Here is a 19,623-nt window from a genome sequence, read left to right on the forward strand (position 1 = left end):
TCCACATCATGAATACAAAACCACGCAGGGCTCCTGGCTCAGTTCTGAATAGGTGTCAATATGGCTGGCTTTTGGGAGGGGCAAAAGATCATCGAAAGGCACAGAATCTCCACAGCTAAGCTTTCTGCTCTTTCCTCTACTCATGTTGGAAGTGCATTTATGTAGGCCATCGGTGCGGCCAGAATTGGGATGCTTTGTATGATGCCTCACAGTCCATCATTCATCAACTCGCACTGCCCAAGCTCATATGTGAAGAACAGGCAATTAAGCAATACACCGATGGGTCATCCACTGTCCATGGAACTGTATCTTAGCACAAGTCACCATCTTCAAGAAAGGAAGTTTTATTTCCTCTCTAAGTCAGATCTGTCGGAAAGGACGGCAGAAGCATATTCAATAGTAACGATCAAAAGAAAATTGTATAAATACTTGAACAGAAGAACTTTATAGGACTGTGGGGAAAGAGCAGGGAAGTGGGATTCATTGCATAGTGCTCGGCTGAATGACCATCTTCTGCATTGTACTATAATTCCACAATTCTGTGATCTGTATTGAAATAGATAACAGACAATCCCTCGGGACCCAATTTATTTCCCACTCATCTTCTAACATTCACAGCTCACTTGCAGATATCCCCTCGAGTCTATAGGAGATGTAGTGAAGGACCCAATGATCATTTATTGTTCAGCAATTCTGATCCCCCTGTTTTGAGTGCAGAAGCTCCTTAAACTTTCAATAATCCTGTGAAGTGCCTTGGGATATTTTTATTACAGTGGGTACTATATACATGCAAGCACTTGTTGTAATCGGGAGCCAATAAGGAATGATTTGACTTTTCATGCCTGTTTCGGGGAAACAAATTGACACCAAATAGGGGCCAAAAATTAAAATATGCAGAAGGATGTGCATGGAACAAGTTGCAGTTATACAATAATTTCATTAAATAAAATTAATGAAAAAATACAATTTTCAAAATCAAGAGCTAGCAAAAAGGTCCTGCACTCCCTGTACAGCATAAACTGTAGAATGCTGTGTAAAAAAGGGATAGATTCAGGCCTACCTTGATTGGCATCATTGTAGGGATCCGCCTTTCGTTTCCTCCCTCGCTGCTCACTTTGTTTTTTCTCCGGTGTCTAAGAGGAAGAATAAGGGGATTGTCCTGAAACTAAAACCTTTTTGTTCTGCAAAGTTTCAATGTGATTTAAGTAGTTCAAAGACAGCCACACTTGTCTTCCTCCATTTCTGAGAGGGTTTGAGTATACGAATAGGGATGTTTTACTGCAATTGTACTGGCCGTTGGTGAGGCCACCAACCTGACCTGCGCAGTTTTGATTTTCTTATCTGAGGAAGGATGTCCTTGCTATACAGAGAGCACAGAGAAGGTTTACCACACTGATTTCTGGGATGGCAAGTCTGACATACAAGGAGTGACTAAATCGGTTAGAATTATATTCACTGGAGTTTAGAAGAGCAAGAAGGGATCTCATAGAAACTTATAAAATTCTAACAGGATTAGACAGGGTCGATTCAGAAAGAATGTTCCCAATATTGGGGGAGTCCAGAACTAGGGGTCATGGTTTGAGGATATGGGTAAACCTTTTAGGACTGAGGTGAGGAAAAATTTCTTCAACCAGAGAGTGATGAATCTGTGGAATTCACAGAAAGTAGTTGAGGCCAAAACATTGTGAGATTTCAAGAAGAAATTAAATAGAGTTCTTGGGGTTAAAGGGATCAAGGGATATAGGGGGAAGGGGGGGAAATCAGGATACTGAATTTGATGATCAGCCTTGATCATAATGAATGGCGGAGCAGACTCGAAGGGCCGAATGGCCTACCCCTATTTCTAGTTTCTATGTTTCCCGAACTCCAGCACTGGGAAAAGAGGGAAGTGGGAGAAAAGAAAGATGATACTACATGGATATTAACCAGGACAAGAGGGTTTCTGCGTTCCTCCAACATATAAGCTGAGTGGGAGCTCCAATTTAAAGGGATGAAAGCAACAAAAAGCAACTGATAAACAGCAGTATCATCTCAAGTGCCAAACTTGCTCTCATAGTACCAGCTATTGCTACCTTAAAAGCACTTCACTCTGCTAAATGATGACCAGCTACAGATGATGGTCTGTTTGCCCATCCCGAGAAGGAAATAAGTCACTCAGGTTTGGGTACAATTTTGGCAGAGACTTGGTGCTGGTGACACCAACTTCTCTTCCAAAGGATGGCCCTGGGGTCAAACACTCCATTCCACAGATGCAAGTGATGGAGTAAATTTCAAAACATTCAACACAATACCTTAAAATGATACTAGCTACAGTGAACAGCTACCATGTAGCCATCCTTACACTCAATCGGATTTGACTGCACTTATGAACTAGGGGGAAGACAGTGGCAGTATCACTGGACTAGAAATCTAGAGGCCCAGGATAATGTTCTGGGGACTTGGGTTCAAATGCCATCACAACAGTGAGTGGAATTTCAATTCAATTTATTAATCTGGAATTGAAAGCTAGTTTCCGAAATGGTGACCATGAAACCAATGGTTCATTAATGCCCTTTAGGGAAGGAAATCTGCCATCCTTAACTGGTCTGACCTACATGTAAACTCCAGTCCCACAGCAATGAGGTTAGCCTATCGCAAGTCACTCAATTCAAGTGCAATTAGTAATGGGCAAGAAATGTTGGCCTTTCCTGCAGCCATGAAAGAATAAAGTCAAAAATAATTTGGGTTTAAATTTGGGTTTACGTACAAGATTGTTGTTCTGCTTTCCAAGAATTGAGTCAATTCACAGTGTAGGATTTTGCAGTCTTCAGGGAAAGCACAGCCATTAGGACTAAGCATCATTTGCTTGCTCGGTACATGCGAATTAGTATAATTTTTAAACACCACGACCCAAGAATTACTAACCTCAGATTCCTTGTCACTCAGAGATCCCAAGCTACACAAGCTCTGATTGGAGGACTCATTTACCGGTATCTACAACAAAGAATTAAAAAAAGTTATGTTTTGTTCAATCACCACTGTTCCAGTGTGTATCTAGTTCAGCCACCAGACTTAGGAACAGAATTACTCTCGTTTTCATGATGGACGTTGACTATAATGCCCTCGAGTGGAATCATTCACAGCAGGGAAATTAAATATTGATCCAGCACAATGAAACTTTCACTTAATGACGCTTTAAGCTACACTACTTTTTGAAAGGTGAAAGAGTGTGCCCGCTTTTGATTTCTGTCACTTCTTGTGGTTAGCTCAAACTGATTTTGTAAAACACAGTCTGAGCACAAGGTGGATACTGCTTGAGGCAGCAGTCAAGTACACTTTCAATCCAATTGCTACAGGGCTTCAATAAGCAACTCCTTCTCAAGCAATACTGATTGGCAGGAAGTACTTTGGGGAAAAAAGGCCTAAAATCCTGTGGCTGACCACCACTGCAAGTATATATTTACAGATTCTGGGTGTGGAAAGAGGTCATGATGTGGAGATGCCGGCGTTGGACTGGGGTAAACACAGTAAGAAGTTTAACAACACCAGGTTAAAGTCCAACAGGTTTATTTGGTAGCAAAAGCCACACAAGCTTTCGGAGCTCTTAGCCCCTTCTTCAGGTGAGTCAAGTGCAATTGAGTTATTTCACCTGAAGAAGGGGCTAAGAGCTCCGAAAGCTTGTGTGGCTTTTGCTACCAAATAAACCTGTTGGACTTTAACCTGGTGTTGTTAAACTTCTTACTGTGGAAAGAGGGTCAGTCATAATGTCCTCCAGGTCAAATAACCTGCTGATATTCACTGCTTGGGAGGCAATTGAAGGATGACAACTTGGGCCAGGGACCAGGGTGTGTTTCGTATCCATATAAATATACACCCTACACAGAGAAACTATCTCCCAGGTTGGGGAGAAGGAGGAGGAAAATAGGTAGCTTATATAAAAAAAAACTACACATTAGCATTCCAACTTCTCAACCAGAGAATTAAAACTGCAAAAACCAGAGTGAAAAGATTAAAGCACATAAACTCAAAGTCCACATTCTTTCTCCTCAGGAGGTTTTTACAACGCGACCGCTTACATAAAGCCCACCGGATAATCAGATAACTCACTGAGAGGTTATTGTGGCATTAAGTCACACACTAATCCACACTGTCACAGAACCATGGCTTCAGGTTATATTATTGCGGGAGTTGATTTATATATCCCAGTGGTACTTTTTACATCTATCCCAGTCACCCCCTCACCCAAACCCTGACACTAATCTGATTACCTACATCAGTTGTAGAATGGTTAAAGAAATGATCAAGCCCAAACAGCATTCAGGGAGGGGATAGAGCAGGAGTCAACAACCTTCCTTAACTAAAAGAACCTTCTTTATTTTTTTTAAAATGTCAAAATAAAAACTAAGAGTCATGAGACTAAAGCTCAGCATTACCAAACCAAATACTTGGCAAATTGCCAATTGTCATTGGTAGAACACATCATTTACACATATAGTGAGTGATATGTATTGAATATATCAAGAAAAAATAAAGTAGATCTCATGCTGAAATAACACATTCTTTGCCCTTTTATAAAAACTTTAAATTTTGTCAGGAAAACTAATTTAAGATGCACAGAATTAAAACAATCTTTTGATTCTCAGGATTTAAAAAATACCTTCTGATAGCACATCCAGAAAAACTTATTGTCTCAGCCCTGTTAGAAATAATAATGGTCCGAACCATAAAACCCTGCTCTTCGGACTAAATGCATTATTTGCATCCATAGTGGAGATATACCATTCAAACAGGTTTACTTAGAGCAAAACTATGTTTTCTCTAAGTTTTTGAGTTTATTTATTAGTGTCACAAGTAGGCTTACATTAACACTGCAATGAAGTTACTGTGAAAATCCCCTAGTCGCCACACTCTGGCGCCTGTTCGGGTACACTGAGGGAGAATTTAGCATGGCCAATGCACCCTAACCAGCACGTCTTTTGGACTGTGGGAGAAAACCAGAGCACCCGGAGGAAACCCATGCAGACATGGGGAGAAGTGCAGACTCCGCACAGTGACCCAAGCCGGGAATTGAACCTGGGTCCCTAGCGCAATGAGTTGCCTAGTACAGCATAATGTTTAATCTTTTATCCCCACAACAAACACACAGCTTTTGGTTTTCTTAATTCTTTTAAAGCTCGTTTCACGTTAATATGATCCAACCAGAAAATATTAGAAACCACAAATGAGATGTTAAGGAGCCATATGTCAGCCCTGGGATAGAGTTTGAGGGAGGGGCTGAGATTTGATTTGATTTGATTTGATTTATTGTTGTCACGTGTATCAACACACAGTGAAAAGTATTGTTTCTTGCACGCTATACAGACAAAGCATACCGTTCATAGAGAAGGAAACGAGAGAGTGCAGAATGTAGTGTTACAGTCATAGCGAGAGTGTAGAGAAAGATCAACTTAATACAAGGCAAGTCCATTCAAAAGTCTGACAGCAGCAGGGAAAAAGCTGTTCGAGTCGGTTGGTACGTGACCTCAGACTTTTGCATCTTTTTCCCAAAGGAAGAAGGTGGAAGAGAGAATGTCCGGCGTGCGTGGGGTCCTTAATTATGCTGGCACCTTTGCTGAGGCAGCGGGAAGTGTAGACAGAGTCAATGGATGGGAGGCTGGTTTGCGTGATGGATTGGGCTACATTCACGACCTTTTGTAGTTCCTTGCGGTTTTGGGCAGAGCAGGAGCCACACAACCAGTAAGAACGCTTTCTATGGTGCACTTGTAAAAGTTGGTGAGAGTCGTAGCCGACATGCCAAATTTCCTTAGTCTTCTGAGAAAGTAGAGGCTTTCTAACTATAGTGTTGGCATTGGGGGGGGGGGGGGGAAGAAGAGAGGGAAAGAGACCAGGACAAGTTGCTGGTGATTTGGACACCTAAAAGCTTGAAGCTCTCAACCCTTTCTACTTCGTCCCTGTTGATGTAGAAAGGATGTGGAGATGCCGGCGTTGGACTGGGGTAAGCACAGTAAGAAGTCTCACAACACCAGGTTAAAGTCCAACAGGTTTATTTGGTAGCAAATACCATAAACTTTCGGAGCACTGCTCCTTCGTCAGATGGAGTGGATATCTGCTCTCAAACAGTGCACAGACACAGAAATCAAGTTACAGAATACTAATTAGAATGCGAATCTCTACAGCCAGCCAGGTCTTAAAGGTACAGACAATGTGGGTGGAGGGAGCATTCAACACAGGTTAAAGAGATGTGTATTGTCTCCAGACAGAACAGCTAGTGAGATTCTGCATGATGTAGAAAGGGCCATGTTCTCCTTTACGCTTCCTGAAGTCGATGACAATCTCCTTTGTTTTGTTGACATTGAGGGAGAGATTATTGTAGCTGCACCAGATTCTCTATCTCATTCCTGTACTCTGTCTCGTCATTGTTTGAGATCCAACCCACCAGGGTGGTGTCGTCAGCAAACTTGGAAATCGAATTGAAGGGGAATTTGGCCACACAGTCATAGGTGTATAAGGAGTATAGTAGGGGGCTGAGGACACAGCCTTGTGGGGCACCGGTGTTGAGGATGATCGTGGAGGAGGTGTTGTTGCCTATCCTTACTGATTGTGGTCTGTGAGTTAGGAAGTTCAGGATCCAGTCGCAGAGGGAGGTGCTGAGGCCCAGGCCATGGAGTTTGGAGATGAGTTTTGTGGGAATAATGGTGTTGAAGGCTGAGCTGTAGTTAATAAATAGGAGTCTGACATAGGTGTCCTTGTTATCTAGGTGTTCCAGGGTTGAGTGCAGGGCCAGGGATATGGCATCTGTTATGGACCTGTTGCGGCGGTAGGCAAACTGTAGTGAATCCAGGTAGTCCGGGAGGCTGGAATTGATTCGTGCCATGACTAATCTTTCGAACCACTTCATAATGATGGATGTCAGAGCCACAGGCCGACAGTCATTAAGGCACGCTGCTTGGTTTTTCTTAGGTACCGGGATGATGGTCATCTTCTTGAAGCAGATAGGGACCTCACAGATTGTTGTAAACAATTGATATCCACAACAGAGGAACCACTAAATAAACACTGACCACTTGCCACTTTCCTAAATCTGGATGGGCTGGGAGGACAATGAACAGTGCAACAGCTGAATGTGTTAAAAGATCTTCAAGCATGCATTTATTTCTAAGCGCCATTATTTTGCTGCAGGATTTTAGATATGCGCAGTGGCTGGGAGATGTTACAATTGCTCATCACACAAAATTCAGTTTCACAGCCTCTAGGCAGCATGGTGGCACAGTGGTTAGCACTGCTGCCTCACAGCGTTGGGGACCCAGCTTCAATTTCGACTCAGATGACTGAGTGTGCAGTTTGCACGTTCTCCCCATGTATGCGTGGATTTCCTCCGGGTGGTCTGGTTTCCTCCCACAGTCTAAAGATGTGCGGGTTAGGTTGATTGGCCGTGCTAAATTCCCCTTTAGTGTCAGTGGATTAGCAGGGTAAATTTGTGGGATTACAGGGATAGGGCCTGAGTGGGATTACTGTCGGTGCAGGCTCAATGGGCCAAATGGCCTCTTTCTGCACCATAGGGATTCTAGGGGACTATGATACAGTGGATATAAAGTTGGGATTGGTACACATGCAGCCTTTTATTCTGAAAGTTGATTACTCCATCTCACACCAAGCCAATTTCCTCAGTGTGACATTCTCTTTAATTTCTTAGGTTCTGCACTGAGAAACTTTTCACCTTTGGTGACTTTGACTGTCATCTAAATTCCTGTGCTTCTGAGTGCCTTCCTACCTCCCATAATCTCATTTGCCATGTAAACGCCCCGATTCATACTCAGAACCATCCTCTTAATCTTAGCCCCCTTAGAATCAATCACAGATGAGGTCTGCTTTGATCAATTCCTTCTAATCGTTCTCCACCCACATTCCTCATCCCAACCCTACTTCATTGTATCCAGCCCAATTCACTTCGAAAACTTTCAAAATCCCAGATCTCCAGCCTTTGGTTCTCTCATTGCTGCAGCTACTGACCAGATCATTGACTTCCACCTATGAAGCTTTAGTACCCATTAAAACCACCACTCTCTTACTCTGCTTCTTCCGCTATTACAGTCCTCTCTCAAGTTCAAGCGGTAAACTTGAACTGATATGGTGTGTGAATGGACCTCATCAAGTTTTATCAACTCCTGTTCCCAACACCCAAACTGCTCACTATCCCAGAATCTTCACGAAATGCAAAGACATCAGGGGCGATCCTCCCAAAAAGGTTCTAAGTGTTGAATTCGTGTGAAAACTGGAGTAAACCAGGCTGGTTTTCCCAATGGGAGCTTAAAAATGAATCTCCCACACTCTGTGCACTGCATTCACTAATGTGAATCACTCCAGGATTCAGGGGGTGGGGTCTATTCCCGCTACAGAGGCCGGCAGCACAGCACCGAGCGGGCCATTGTGCACGGGCCGATCTGTCAGCGCAGGAATTGGCACATTCGCAGTGGCCTCTGTCTGCCGGCCTCCCAATTGCTGGCCAGCTCTGCAATGCCAACCCCCCCCCCAGGGCCCGATCGCTGGCCCCTCAAGCATGCTCATGCCGAGGCCTGCCCCTCCCGCCCCCTCCCCCCACACCCTGATCTCCTCCACCCCCAGAGCCCAACTCCGATCACTGGCTTCCCTTCCTCTGCTCAGTCCCAAAGTGCAGTAGGACTCACTACCCATACTAATCACTCCCCCCCCACTCAGGCACTGCCCCCATTAAGCCCCGCCCTCCTTGGGACTGCCAAATGCCCGGTGGACAGTGCCAAGGTGTCCCTGGGTATTGGCACATTGCCCTTTGGGCAGCGCTAGGGGGCACAGGCTGCCACGGTGCCCAAGCCCAGGGGGCACACCTCCCCCAGCACTGACCCTCTGGGGGGCCCCGATTGCCACCCCCGTTCACTCCAGCAGGGTCAGGCTGCCAGCTCCCCGAAAGTGGGGAGCTACTGTAAGCCCTGCTGGTGTGAAATACTCCTGGAGGGGTGGGACGTTGGTGGGTGGAGATGCTAGCAGGCCCAGAGATTTCAGTCCTGGGCCTGCTAATAGCAATTAAATAATATTAAAATTAACATTAACATAAATGATGCAGCTCCGTGCCCATTTCCGACATGGAGCTGACGCTGCCAGATATCCGGTGCTGGGAGGTGCGCTAGGGGCCAGATGCCCAGTGCGGATCCCACGCATTGGGCGCCGCTTGAATTTCCCGGATCATTGTGCTAAAAAATCAGCACAGTGGGATGCGAGAGTCACCCCCATCGTCTAGCTTCTCTTCTGTCAGAGAGATAAAAACCTTCTTAAAGCCCTCCTCCATCTGTCTTTCACCTTAATTTTCAATGTGTGTGTGAGGAGCACATGGACTTCGTCACAGGTGGAGAAGGTGGTGAAGAAGGCATATGGTATGCTTGCCTTTATAGGACGGGGTATAGAGTATAAAAGCTGGAGTCTGATGTTGCAGCTGTATAGAACGCTGGTTAGGCCACATTTGGAGTACTGCGTCCAGTTCTGGTCACCGCACTACCAGGAGGACGTGGAGGCATTAGAGAGAGTGCAGAGAAGGTTTACCAGGATGTTGCCTGGTATGGAGAGTCTTAGCTATGAGGAGAGATTGGGTAAACTGGGCTTGTTCTCCCTGGAAAGACGGAGAATGAGGGGAGACCTAATAGAGGTGTACAAAATTATGAAGGGTATAGATAGGGTGAACAGTGGGAAGCATTTTCCCAGGTTGGAGGTGACGATCACGAGGGGTCACGGGCTCAAGGTGAGAGAGCGGGGGGGGGGGCCTGGAATGCGCTGCCAAGTAGGGTGGTGGAGGCAGGCACGCTGGCATCGTTTAAGACTTACCTGGATAGTCACATGAGCAGTCTGGGAATGGAGAGATACAAATGAATGGTCTAGTTGGACCAATGAGCAGCACAGGCTCGGAGGGCCGAAGGGCCTGTTTCCTGTGCTGTACTGTTCTTTGTCACCAAGATCGAGATCATCGATTCAGCTGTTTTTACTAATTCCCTGACCTCTCCACCAACCCTGTCCTGAACAAACTTTGGTCCTATCCTGTCTCATGCATTCTCCAAGTTCCTTTTGTCCTAAAAACCCACCTCCTCCCTCGACCTCATTCCCACTAAACTGATCACCGAACTATTCTTCCATGTCAGCTGATCATTAATAATTTTTTATGCTGAAATCTGCCATCATCAGCCCTCCCTTCAAAATATAATTCTTGACCTTTCTATCCTTGCACCATCTCCACCCTCCCTTTCCTCCCCTAAGTTCCTGAACATCTTGCTGCCTCCCATATCTGTGTCCAGCTTTCCTAGAACTACATTTGAATCCACCCAACCGGGTTTCTGCCCTGCCACAGTCACAAAATGATTCTAACAGTCACAAATGACATCCTACGCGACTATGACAAAGGTAAACTTTCTTTCCTTTTCCTTCATGACTTTCCTGCAGCCTTTGGTTCACGACACCATCCTCCTTTACTGCCTCTACACAGTTACCATGCTGGCCAGGACTCCAATCGCTTGATTCCATTCTCACTTATCTAATTGTAGCCAGAGAATCATCTGCAATGGCTTCTCTTCCTGCTCCCATTCAGTGCTCTCCCCAAGGGCCTATCCCTAGCCCCTTCCTATATCCCATCTAAAAACTGCCCCATGGCAACATCAAAAAACAGGTCAGATCCCACTTGCACACTGGTGACAATCAGCTCTTCTTCACTGCCACCTCTCCCGCCTTCTCCACTCTCTCCAAATTGTCAGCTTGCTGATCTGACATTAGGGTGGCACAGTGGTTAGCACTGTAGCCTCATAGCACCAGAGACCTGGGTTCGATTCTCGGCTTGGGTCACTGTCTGTGTGGAGTTTGCATGTTCTCCCCGTGTCTGTGTGGGTTTCCTCCAGGCGCTCCGGTTTCCCCTCTCACTTCAAAAATGCGCGGGTTAGGTTGATTGGTCAGGCAAAAATTGCCCCCTAGTGTCAGGAGGAGTAGCAGGGTAAATATGTGGGGTTATGGGAATATGGCCTGGGTGAGATTGTTGTCAGTGCAAATATGATGAGCCGAATAGCCTGCTTCTGCATTGTAGGATTCTATGATACTGGACAAGCAGAAATTTCCTCCAACTAAACACTGCGGAGACAAAACCAAAAGGGACAGTCTTCATGCCGGTCGATCGGCTTGGCAAGCCAGTAAGATCGCAAGAGAGGCAAAAAACCGGGTTTGCAATCTTACCGGTCCCAATCTGCCGGCATAATCTGCTGGAAAGAGTGCGAGGCTGATTTCAATATTTAAATTCTGATTTAAATATTATTATTAACTCATGCCTTAACGGCCCCACCGGTGGAGGTCCTCACCGACAACGATCACGTATGGTCCCCAGCAACGGGAACCTGATGTGACGGCCTCGCTGGGAGGACTGTAAACCATTGAGGCCCCCCCCAGATGGTTGGGGGCAGGAGGCAGTGCCCCTTGAGCAGTGCCAGCCTGGCACCCAAGCAGTGCCCACAGGGCATCCAGCCACTACCTACTGGGCACCAGATAGTGCCAAGAGGCAGGCCTATGGGGAGGCAACGCGTGAGGAGCCACGCACCCTGCAATGGGGGATTGCCAGGGCGGCGATCGACAGGGGGGTAGGGGGAGTGAGATATCTCCCAGTATACTAACTTGTACACAGTTTGTGCATTGGGAAATCAGACACAAGCGCAATAGCATCCTCTAGCAGTCAGCAGCTGGCTTCCAGGCATGAATAGACTCCGTCCACTCCCCCTACAGGCGAGAATCACACTTTGCCTCTAAATGGCATACGGTTTGAATTTTTCTCTCGCCGAAAAAACGGGTCCGAAATGCTCTCATTTTCATGCTCTTTCGGCACTAGGAATTCTTTTGGTAAGATTGCCCTGAAAGTCTTTGGTTGCTGCCATAAATTCTATTTCCTAACTACCAACTCCATTCCTCTCCTTGTGCAGTTGGACCAGATACTCTCAGACTTGGTGTGGCAGTTCACTTAAAACTAGCTACAAATCACATAACCACAACAACTGTAAGACTGCCTTTTTCCACCTGAGCTGGAACTCTCATCCTCATGCCTTTCTTACCTCTTGGCTTGACTATTTCAGCGTGCTCCTGACCAGGTGTGCTGTCCTAACTCGCACAAGTACCATCTACTTATACATCACTGCACTTGCTGACCTGCATCAGCTGTCTCCCTGTTAAGTAACAACCATGTTTTAAAATTCTCATCCTTGCTTTCAAATCTCTGCAAACCCCACACCTCCCGATTTCTGTCATCTCCTCCAGCCTCACAATCTTCATGATAACTGCACTCTTCCAATTCTGGCCTGTGAAGCAGCCTAATTTTAATCTCTCTCCTGTTGTCAGCTATGCCTTTGACCACCAAAAGACCTGAAGCTCTGGAATTCCACAGGTGGGGTGGGGGCACATGTTGGAGTTAGTGTGGAGATGCCAAATAATTAAAAGAATTGTCCCAACTTCCTGAACAAAGAAAAGTACAGCACAGGAAAAGGCCCTTCGGTCCTCCAAGCCTGCACTGACCATGGTGCCCTAATGAAAAAAAAAACCTCCTGCCCTAACTCAGTCTGTATCCCTCTATTCCCTCCCTATTCATGTACCCATCCAGATGCCTCTTAAATGTTGCTAATGTGCCTGCTTCCACCATATCCTTTGTCAGCGTGTTCAAGGCACCCACTACTGTGTGTGAAAAACTTCCCCCGCACATCTTCCTTAAACTTATCCCCTCTCACCTTGAACCTGTGCCCCCTTGTAATTGACATTTCCACCCTAGGAAAAAGCCTCTGACTATCCACTCTGTCTATGCCTCTCATTATTTTGTAAACCTCTATCAGGTCTCCCCTCAGCCTCCATCTTTCCAGTGATGTTTATTTAACCTCTCCTCATAGCCAACACACATAGATAAGCTGCAGAGCTGGGCTGAGAGGTGGCAAATGGAGTTTAATGCGGAAAAGTGTAAGGTGATTCACTTTGGAAGGAGTAACAGGAATACAGAGTACTGGGCTAATGGTAAGATACTTGGTAGTGTGGATGAACAGAGGGATCTGGGTGTCCATGTGCATAGATCCCTGAAAGTTGGCACCCAGGTTGATAGGGTTGTTAAGAAGGCGTACGGTGTGTTAGCTTTTATTGGGAGAGGGATTGAGTTTCGGAGCCAGGAGGTGGTGCTGCAACTGTACAAAACTCTGGTGCGGCCGCATTTGGAGTATTGCGTACAGTTCTGGTCGCCGTATTATAGGAAAGATGTGGAAGTGTTGGAAAGGGTGCAGAGGAGATTTACCAGGATGTTGCCTGGTATGGTGGGAAAATCGTATGAGGAAAGGCTGAGGGGCTTGAGGTTGTTTTCGTTAGAGAGAAGAAGGTTAAGAGGTGACTTAATAGAGGCATACAAGATGATCAGAGGATTAGATAGGGTGGATAGTGAGAGCCTTTTTCCTCGGATGGTGTTGGCTAGCACGAGGGGACGTAGCTTTAAATTGAGGGGTGAGATATATAGGACAGATGTCAGAGGTAGGTTCTTTACTCAGAGTAGTAAGGGTGTGGAATGCCCTGCCTGCAGCAGTGGTGGACTCGTCAACGTTGAGAGCGTTCAAGTGGTTATTGGATAAACATATGGATGATATTGGAATAGTGTAGATTAGAGGAGCTTTAGATTGGTACCACTGGTCGGCGCAACATCGAGGGCCGAAGGGCCTGTACTGCGCTGTAATGTTCTGTGTTCTAACACCCGAGACCAGGCAACATCCTGGTGAACCTGCTTTGCACTCTCTCCAAAGCTTCCATGTCCTTCCGGTAGTGTGGTGACCAGAACTACATGCAATACTCCAAAAGCGGCCTAACCAAGGTTTTATATATCTACAACATGATTTCCCAACTCCTGTACTCAATGCCCCGGCTGATGAAGCAGGCCATTTGCCTTCTGTATGTTAATGTTTCCAAGGGTTCTGCCATTTACAGTATAATTCATACCTAAATTTGATCCTGTACTGCATTTTTCATTCAATCTGATTACTCTCAAAAATATTCATACAGCAGTGGAAAACATCCAGAAATATAAACACAGTACCGCCAATTGGAATATTGTTACTACAGTTCCTTCCCCTCCTGGAATATCCCATCCTCTCTATTTTTAAGAATAGATCAACTGTTTTCATTGTACAAACTCCATTTTAAATCTAGCTTTCTGACTACCATCTTCAGATCTCAAATTACAGTGTTCCTCCTTGTGCCAGGGTTGCAGTATTTAACTTTCCAACAAGACGTCACTATAAAAGAATTGATTTTTTTCTTTAATTGCACTGAACAGTCAGACATTTTTTAAATAATAGAACACGCTTCATTGTACAAGAGCTGGACTTGTTGGTGAACCTTAGGGACATTATGTAGCAAGACCCAGCTACAGCTTACAGCATTAAACATTGACAGGCAGTATTAGTAGCTCTGGACAAAGCCCAAATGCTTCTTCGCCCCTTCCTTCTATAAAAACACGTCCAAGAACCTCAGCCAACTGGAAGAGATGTTGGACAAGTTTCCAGGGATTTCTGATCTTTTGAAACAAGGATCATTACAAGTGGAAGCAGTTAGATTCGATATTTGTAATCTTCTTACCCTCCTCTCGCTATTTCCTCAGGTGAGCAAGAAACCAGACCACTGGAGGAGCTCAGCGATCATTACTGAAATGCACAGAAGCATTCCAGAACAAAGTTATTTTCAAGAGATGTGGTCAAGGAAACTACCTGCTGGGAATCGGGGCAGCATGGTGGCACAGTGGTTAGCACTGCTGCCTCACAGTGCCAGGGGCTCAGGTTCAATTTCCGGCTTGAGTTTGCATGTTCTTCCCGTGTCTGCGTGGGTTTTCTCTGGGTGCTCCGGTTTCCTCCCACAGTCTAAAGATGTGCGGGTTAGGTTGATTGGCCATGCTAAATTGACCCTAGGGTCAGGGGGTTAGTAGGGTAAATATGTGGGGTTACGGGAATAGGGCCTGGGTGGGATTGTGGTCGGTACAGACTGAATGGCCTCCGTCTGCACTGAAGGAATTCTATGATTCGTGGACTCTATGAATAGATGGTGAGCTCATCAGCATCTGGAAAGGAACACTCCCCTGAAAATTCTGGCCCAATTCAGCAGACCACTCCCCACCTAACCCGGCTGCGCAACCATTCAATCCGAGTACAGTTCTGCAACCATAATGGGGAATGCCTGGTGTGAGGCCACAGTAGAAAGAATAGAAAAGCAGTATACTATTTAAACAGAGAGGGTTTGCAGAACTCTGTGGTTCAAGAAGGATCTGGGTGTCGTGGTACGCATCATAATGTTAGTATGCAGGTTCAGCAGGCAAAAGAATGCTGTTTATTGCAAGGGAAATGGAAGTTAAACATAGGGAGGTTTTACTGCAGCTTCATGGGACTTTGGTGTGATCACATCTGGAGTACCATGTACAGTTTTGATCTCCTTATTCAAAAACGATATAATTGCGTTGGAAGAAGTACTAATACAAGATTTGGGTGCTACATAAGGGATAACTCCCATTCACCTTTAGGGCTGGTGGTCAGGAAGTAAGAAAGGCAGTGTCATGTACTGTGACTGGTCTTGCATGAAGACCATCCCTCTGGAAGCATTGTATCATCAGTTGCGTATTTAAATAGATGCTGCCTGCAATGCTGGATGACTCGAGCTACCATGTGGTTCTCAGCAATGGAAATTTAGCATTATTTATTCAATAGATCTGTCCTTGCCAGTAGGAAAACAACTTCAGGCAACTTATGGGGTTACCAAACTCCTCTGCTTAATGTTGAATGCAGCATCACAATGGTAATTTCCACTGCCTCTCCCCACCATCTGTCAATCTGGTCTCCACCGTTTTGAGACTTTAGAGCCATGAGCACAAAGCAATAAGTATTTGCGACTCTCCAACATCTTTCCCAGATGGTTCTTCGTTACCCTAATCCTAATGTGAGCCTCAAATGAACATCAGGTTGTTTGACTCTAAATGGCTCAACAGCCCAGTTCTAATTCTGTCCTTCCCTACATCCAACCAACGTGTATGACCACCAACTACTGGGGTCACTGTATGATCAGGAAAAGGTCATTTTAACCAGATTTGTCCTCCATGAACAAGTTGTAGTAACCCCTTTATCTCTATCCAGTCATCAAATGCTTTACTCCATAGGGTTACTCATTCAGCTTTTGGCAACCTGCAACTCAAAGTAATTATTTAATTATTCTAAACAAGCTCGGAAAATGCAACAACAGACAGCTGCGGGCCCTACACAATGGGCACAGTATCATAAAACCACCAGTCTCATCGGGAAGCACAGGCCTGAGCCAAGTTGTCTGGAGTAAATCCTACCAACCTGGCAGCCAAGGGCTAATGTAGTAAAAGGCCTTTAGTCACAACCATTCCTGGACAAACAGACATTCTAGAAAGAGCCAGCTTGCAAGAAAAGGACAGAAATACACATTTCCCACCAGCTGTCAGAGATGCACCATGATGCTTATGTCTAAAGTTTATGCTTTTGTAAAAGAACATTTTAGCTAAAAGAAGTGCAATATATAAAAATCATGCCAGGAGGGTATGCTAAAACCAAAGTCCCAGATGTATCCTTTTTGAAGGGAAAGGAATAAAAGAAACTTCCAGTATTTCATGGGCAGCTCAGTTCAGAGACAGATGAGCATGTGTACATTAGTATTCTTAATTATTCAGAAGTGACAAAACACTTCAAATGTCGATAAGGATTGGATCTTCATTATTAGGGGCTTTGGATCCAGCTGGTACAGACTTTGTAGTTTATGTTGAGCAAGTAGAACAGTTTTTGTTCAGAATGTGATTGAAGAGGAAATGCAGGCCTCAGAGTTTCTTACAGACACTGGGAAAAAAAAACTTCACTTTACTGAAAAATCTCATTGCCCCTGACAAGCCAGCAGATAAAAGCTTTAAAGAGCTTGTGGACATTTTGAAAAAGCACTTTGTTCGCAGACCAGTGGTTATTGCCAAGAGATTCACCGAAAAGAACAGCGCGAGGGTAAATCAGTTTCCCAGTTCCTGGCTAAGTTGAAAAAATTAGCAAAATATTATGACCGTAAAAGATTATTGGAAAGATGTTTTGCGTGATCACTTGTGGACTAAAATGAAACAACTCAACCTAGATAGTTAGCAGAGCAAGAGCTGATGTTGAAGAAAGTGTTCAAGATTGTGTAAAGCATAGAAATGGCAGAGAAACAAGCTAGAGATTTGAAAACACATTCTAGTAATGCTGTAGTTAAAGTAGTAAAGTCCGGGAATACTCGCTTCTTAACTGTTACCTCTGCAATGGAAAAGGACAAAATGCAGAAGCCTGCAACTGCTGATTGTCATTACTGTGGGAAAAGAGAGACATACATGGCATGCATGTGGATCAAAAGCTCATCACAGTTGTACTGCCAGGGAAAGGGCACCATGGAGAGCACACGGACAAGTTCTGCATGAAAATAGTAGTTTAAAAAGATGCATTACTTGGAAAAAAATACAAAAGGTAAAGTGAGTCCAGATGAGACAGAAAGTGAAACTTACAGTGACAACAGAAGAGCAACGGTACTGCATTCAGTCTGATCTAAAACTAGATGAAGGACTAAAAGTTAATATTGCTTTAAATGGTAAAATGGTTGAAATGGAGGTTGACACTGGAGTAACTGTTTCTCTTGCTTCAGAGAAGACATGGGAGAAACTTTAAGGAAATGCACATTGGAGAAAACCTCCCTCCAGCTTTGCACCTGTACTGGTTAGCCTGTGAATATACCCGGAAAAATATCAGTTCAAGCTAAATATGGAGGTCAAACCACAAAGTTGTCACTTAGAATCCCTACAGTGCAGAACAGGCCATTCGGCCCCAAACGAATCTGCAGGGACTCTCTGTGGAAGGGAATGGGCAGAAACAGACCAAAAGAAATTTGAGCTCTGATGAAGGGTCATCCAGTCTCGAAACGTTGGCTCTATTCTCTCTCGATGTGGACTATTATTCTCTCTCCACAGATGCTGTTATACCTGCTGAGATTTTCCAGCATTTTCTGTTTTTGTTTCAGATTCCAGAATCCGCAGTATTTTGCTTTTATAAAAGAAGTTTAACTTGAAAATGTTCAGATAATTGAGAAAATTGATTATGCACAATGGACAGCTCCCATCTTCCCAGTAGTAAAGGTTGACGGGTCTATCAGTATATATGTGGTGACGATAAAATCACCATTAATCTTTTCCTGGAAGTGCATCAGTACTCACTACCGAAAATTGGACCCGTTTGTTGCTCTGAATAAAGGTGAATTATTCACAAAGCTTTACCTATCACGGGTATTTTTGCCAATACAGCTGAGTGAAGATTCCAGGCAGTACACAACCATCATCACATGGTCTGTATCAATACAGACTACCACCATTCGGAATTGCGTCATCACCAGCTTTGTTCCAGTAGACCATGGACAAAGTACTGCAGGGCCTCCCTGGTGCAATTTGTTTCCAATACGACATGCTCATCACTGCAAAAAAAAAAACCACCCAACTCATTTAGAAAATCTAGGCAGAGTTCTGCGTAGATTGGAAAAATACGACATCTGCTGTAAGAAATCCAAATGTTACGTTTCTGAAGCCCTCAGTGGGACATATGATCGATGAAACTGGCCTTTCAACCTCACCCAGAAAGGTGGAGGCAGTGGTGAACGCATCACAGCTCAAAAATGTAAAGCAACTTTGTGCATTACTGCAGCAAATTAATTTCCAGTTTGGCTACCAAGGCAGTCAAAATCACTGAATACCCTGCTGAAGAAGAACAACGCAAAATAGGATTGGTCATAAGCCTGTCAGGAAAGTTTCAAGGAACTCAAGTAAGAGCTCATTTCTGTGAAAGTCCTGGTACATTTCAATGAAGAGTTGCCCATCAGCCTGGCTTGTGATGCACCTGGATGTGGTGTCGGAGCTCTCATCTCCCATATTTCCTGAAAGGTCTATTTATATACGCCTCATGTACATTGTCCAAGGCAGATCAAAATTATACCCAAATTGAGAAGGAAGCTCTTGGACTAATCTATGAATTAAAGACTTCCACTGGTAAATTCACATTAATTACAGACCACAGGCCTTTGACCCGAGTGCTTAGCCTAAAGTCACAAACCCTGACACTTGCCGCTGCATGCCAACAAAAGTAGGTACTGAGGTTATCTGCTTACCAGTACTAAATTACATTTTGTTCAACTTAGAATCATGGAAATACAGATGCACTTTTCAGACTTTCGTTATACCACAGCTCCACAACCCGAAGTGAAGTCACTGCTTTCAATGTGAACTAGCTAGACATGTTACCTGTTCAAGCAGATCAAATTCAACTTGAAGTTCCAAGGGATGCTGTGCTCTCCAAAGTTTGCCTGTAAATATGGAAAGGTTGGTGTGCACCCCAAGAAATGACTACTGAGCTCAGACTTTACTACATGCGTAGATTTGATCTGACTCTATGTTCGAGGAAATCAGAGTTGTTTTCCTCCAAAATTCCATATATGAATGTTAGAGCTTCACCTGAGTGACATGGGCATCTTCAAAATGAAAGCATTGGCTCGTCTACATGTGTGGTGGCCACAGCTGGATATAGACAT

At 44.6% G+C, this 19,623-nt stretch overlaps 1 protein-coding gene across 3 annotated transcripts in view; it reads right to left on the reverse strand.

Annotated features, from left to right (window-relative positions):
- The window catches only part of tlk2 (tousled-like kinase 2), a 174,372-nt gene that overhangs the window by 107,258 nt on the left and 47,491 nt on the right, over positions 1 to 19,623 (reverse strand). For all 3 annotated transcript variants that reach the window (XM_078223694.1, XM_078223695.1, XM_078223696.1), the window contains 2 exons: positions 2,905 to 2,973; positions 1,061 to 1,133 (listed from right to left, as the gene is read on the reverse strand). In XM_078223694.1, the coding sequence (XP_078079820.1) occupies positions 1,061 to 1,133; positions 2,905 to 2,973 (142 nt within the window). The remainder of the gene's footprint in view (positions 1 to 1,060; positions 1,134 to 2,904; positions 2,974 to 19,623) is intronic.

The sequence above is a fragment of the Mustelus asterias genome, chromosome 11 (genome assembly GCF_964213995.1).
Source record: "Mustelus asterias chromosome 11, sMusAst1.hap1.1, whole genome shotgun sequence".
Classification (NCBI taxonomy): domain Eukaryota; kingdom Metazoa; phylum Chordata; class Chondrichthyes; order Carcharhiniformes; family Triakidae; genus Mustelus; species Mustelus asterias.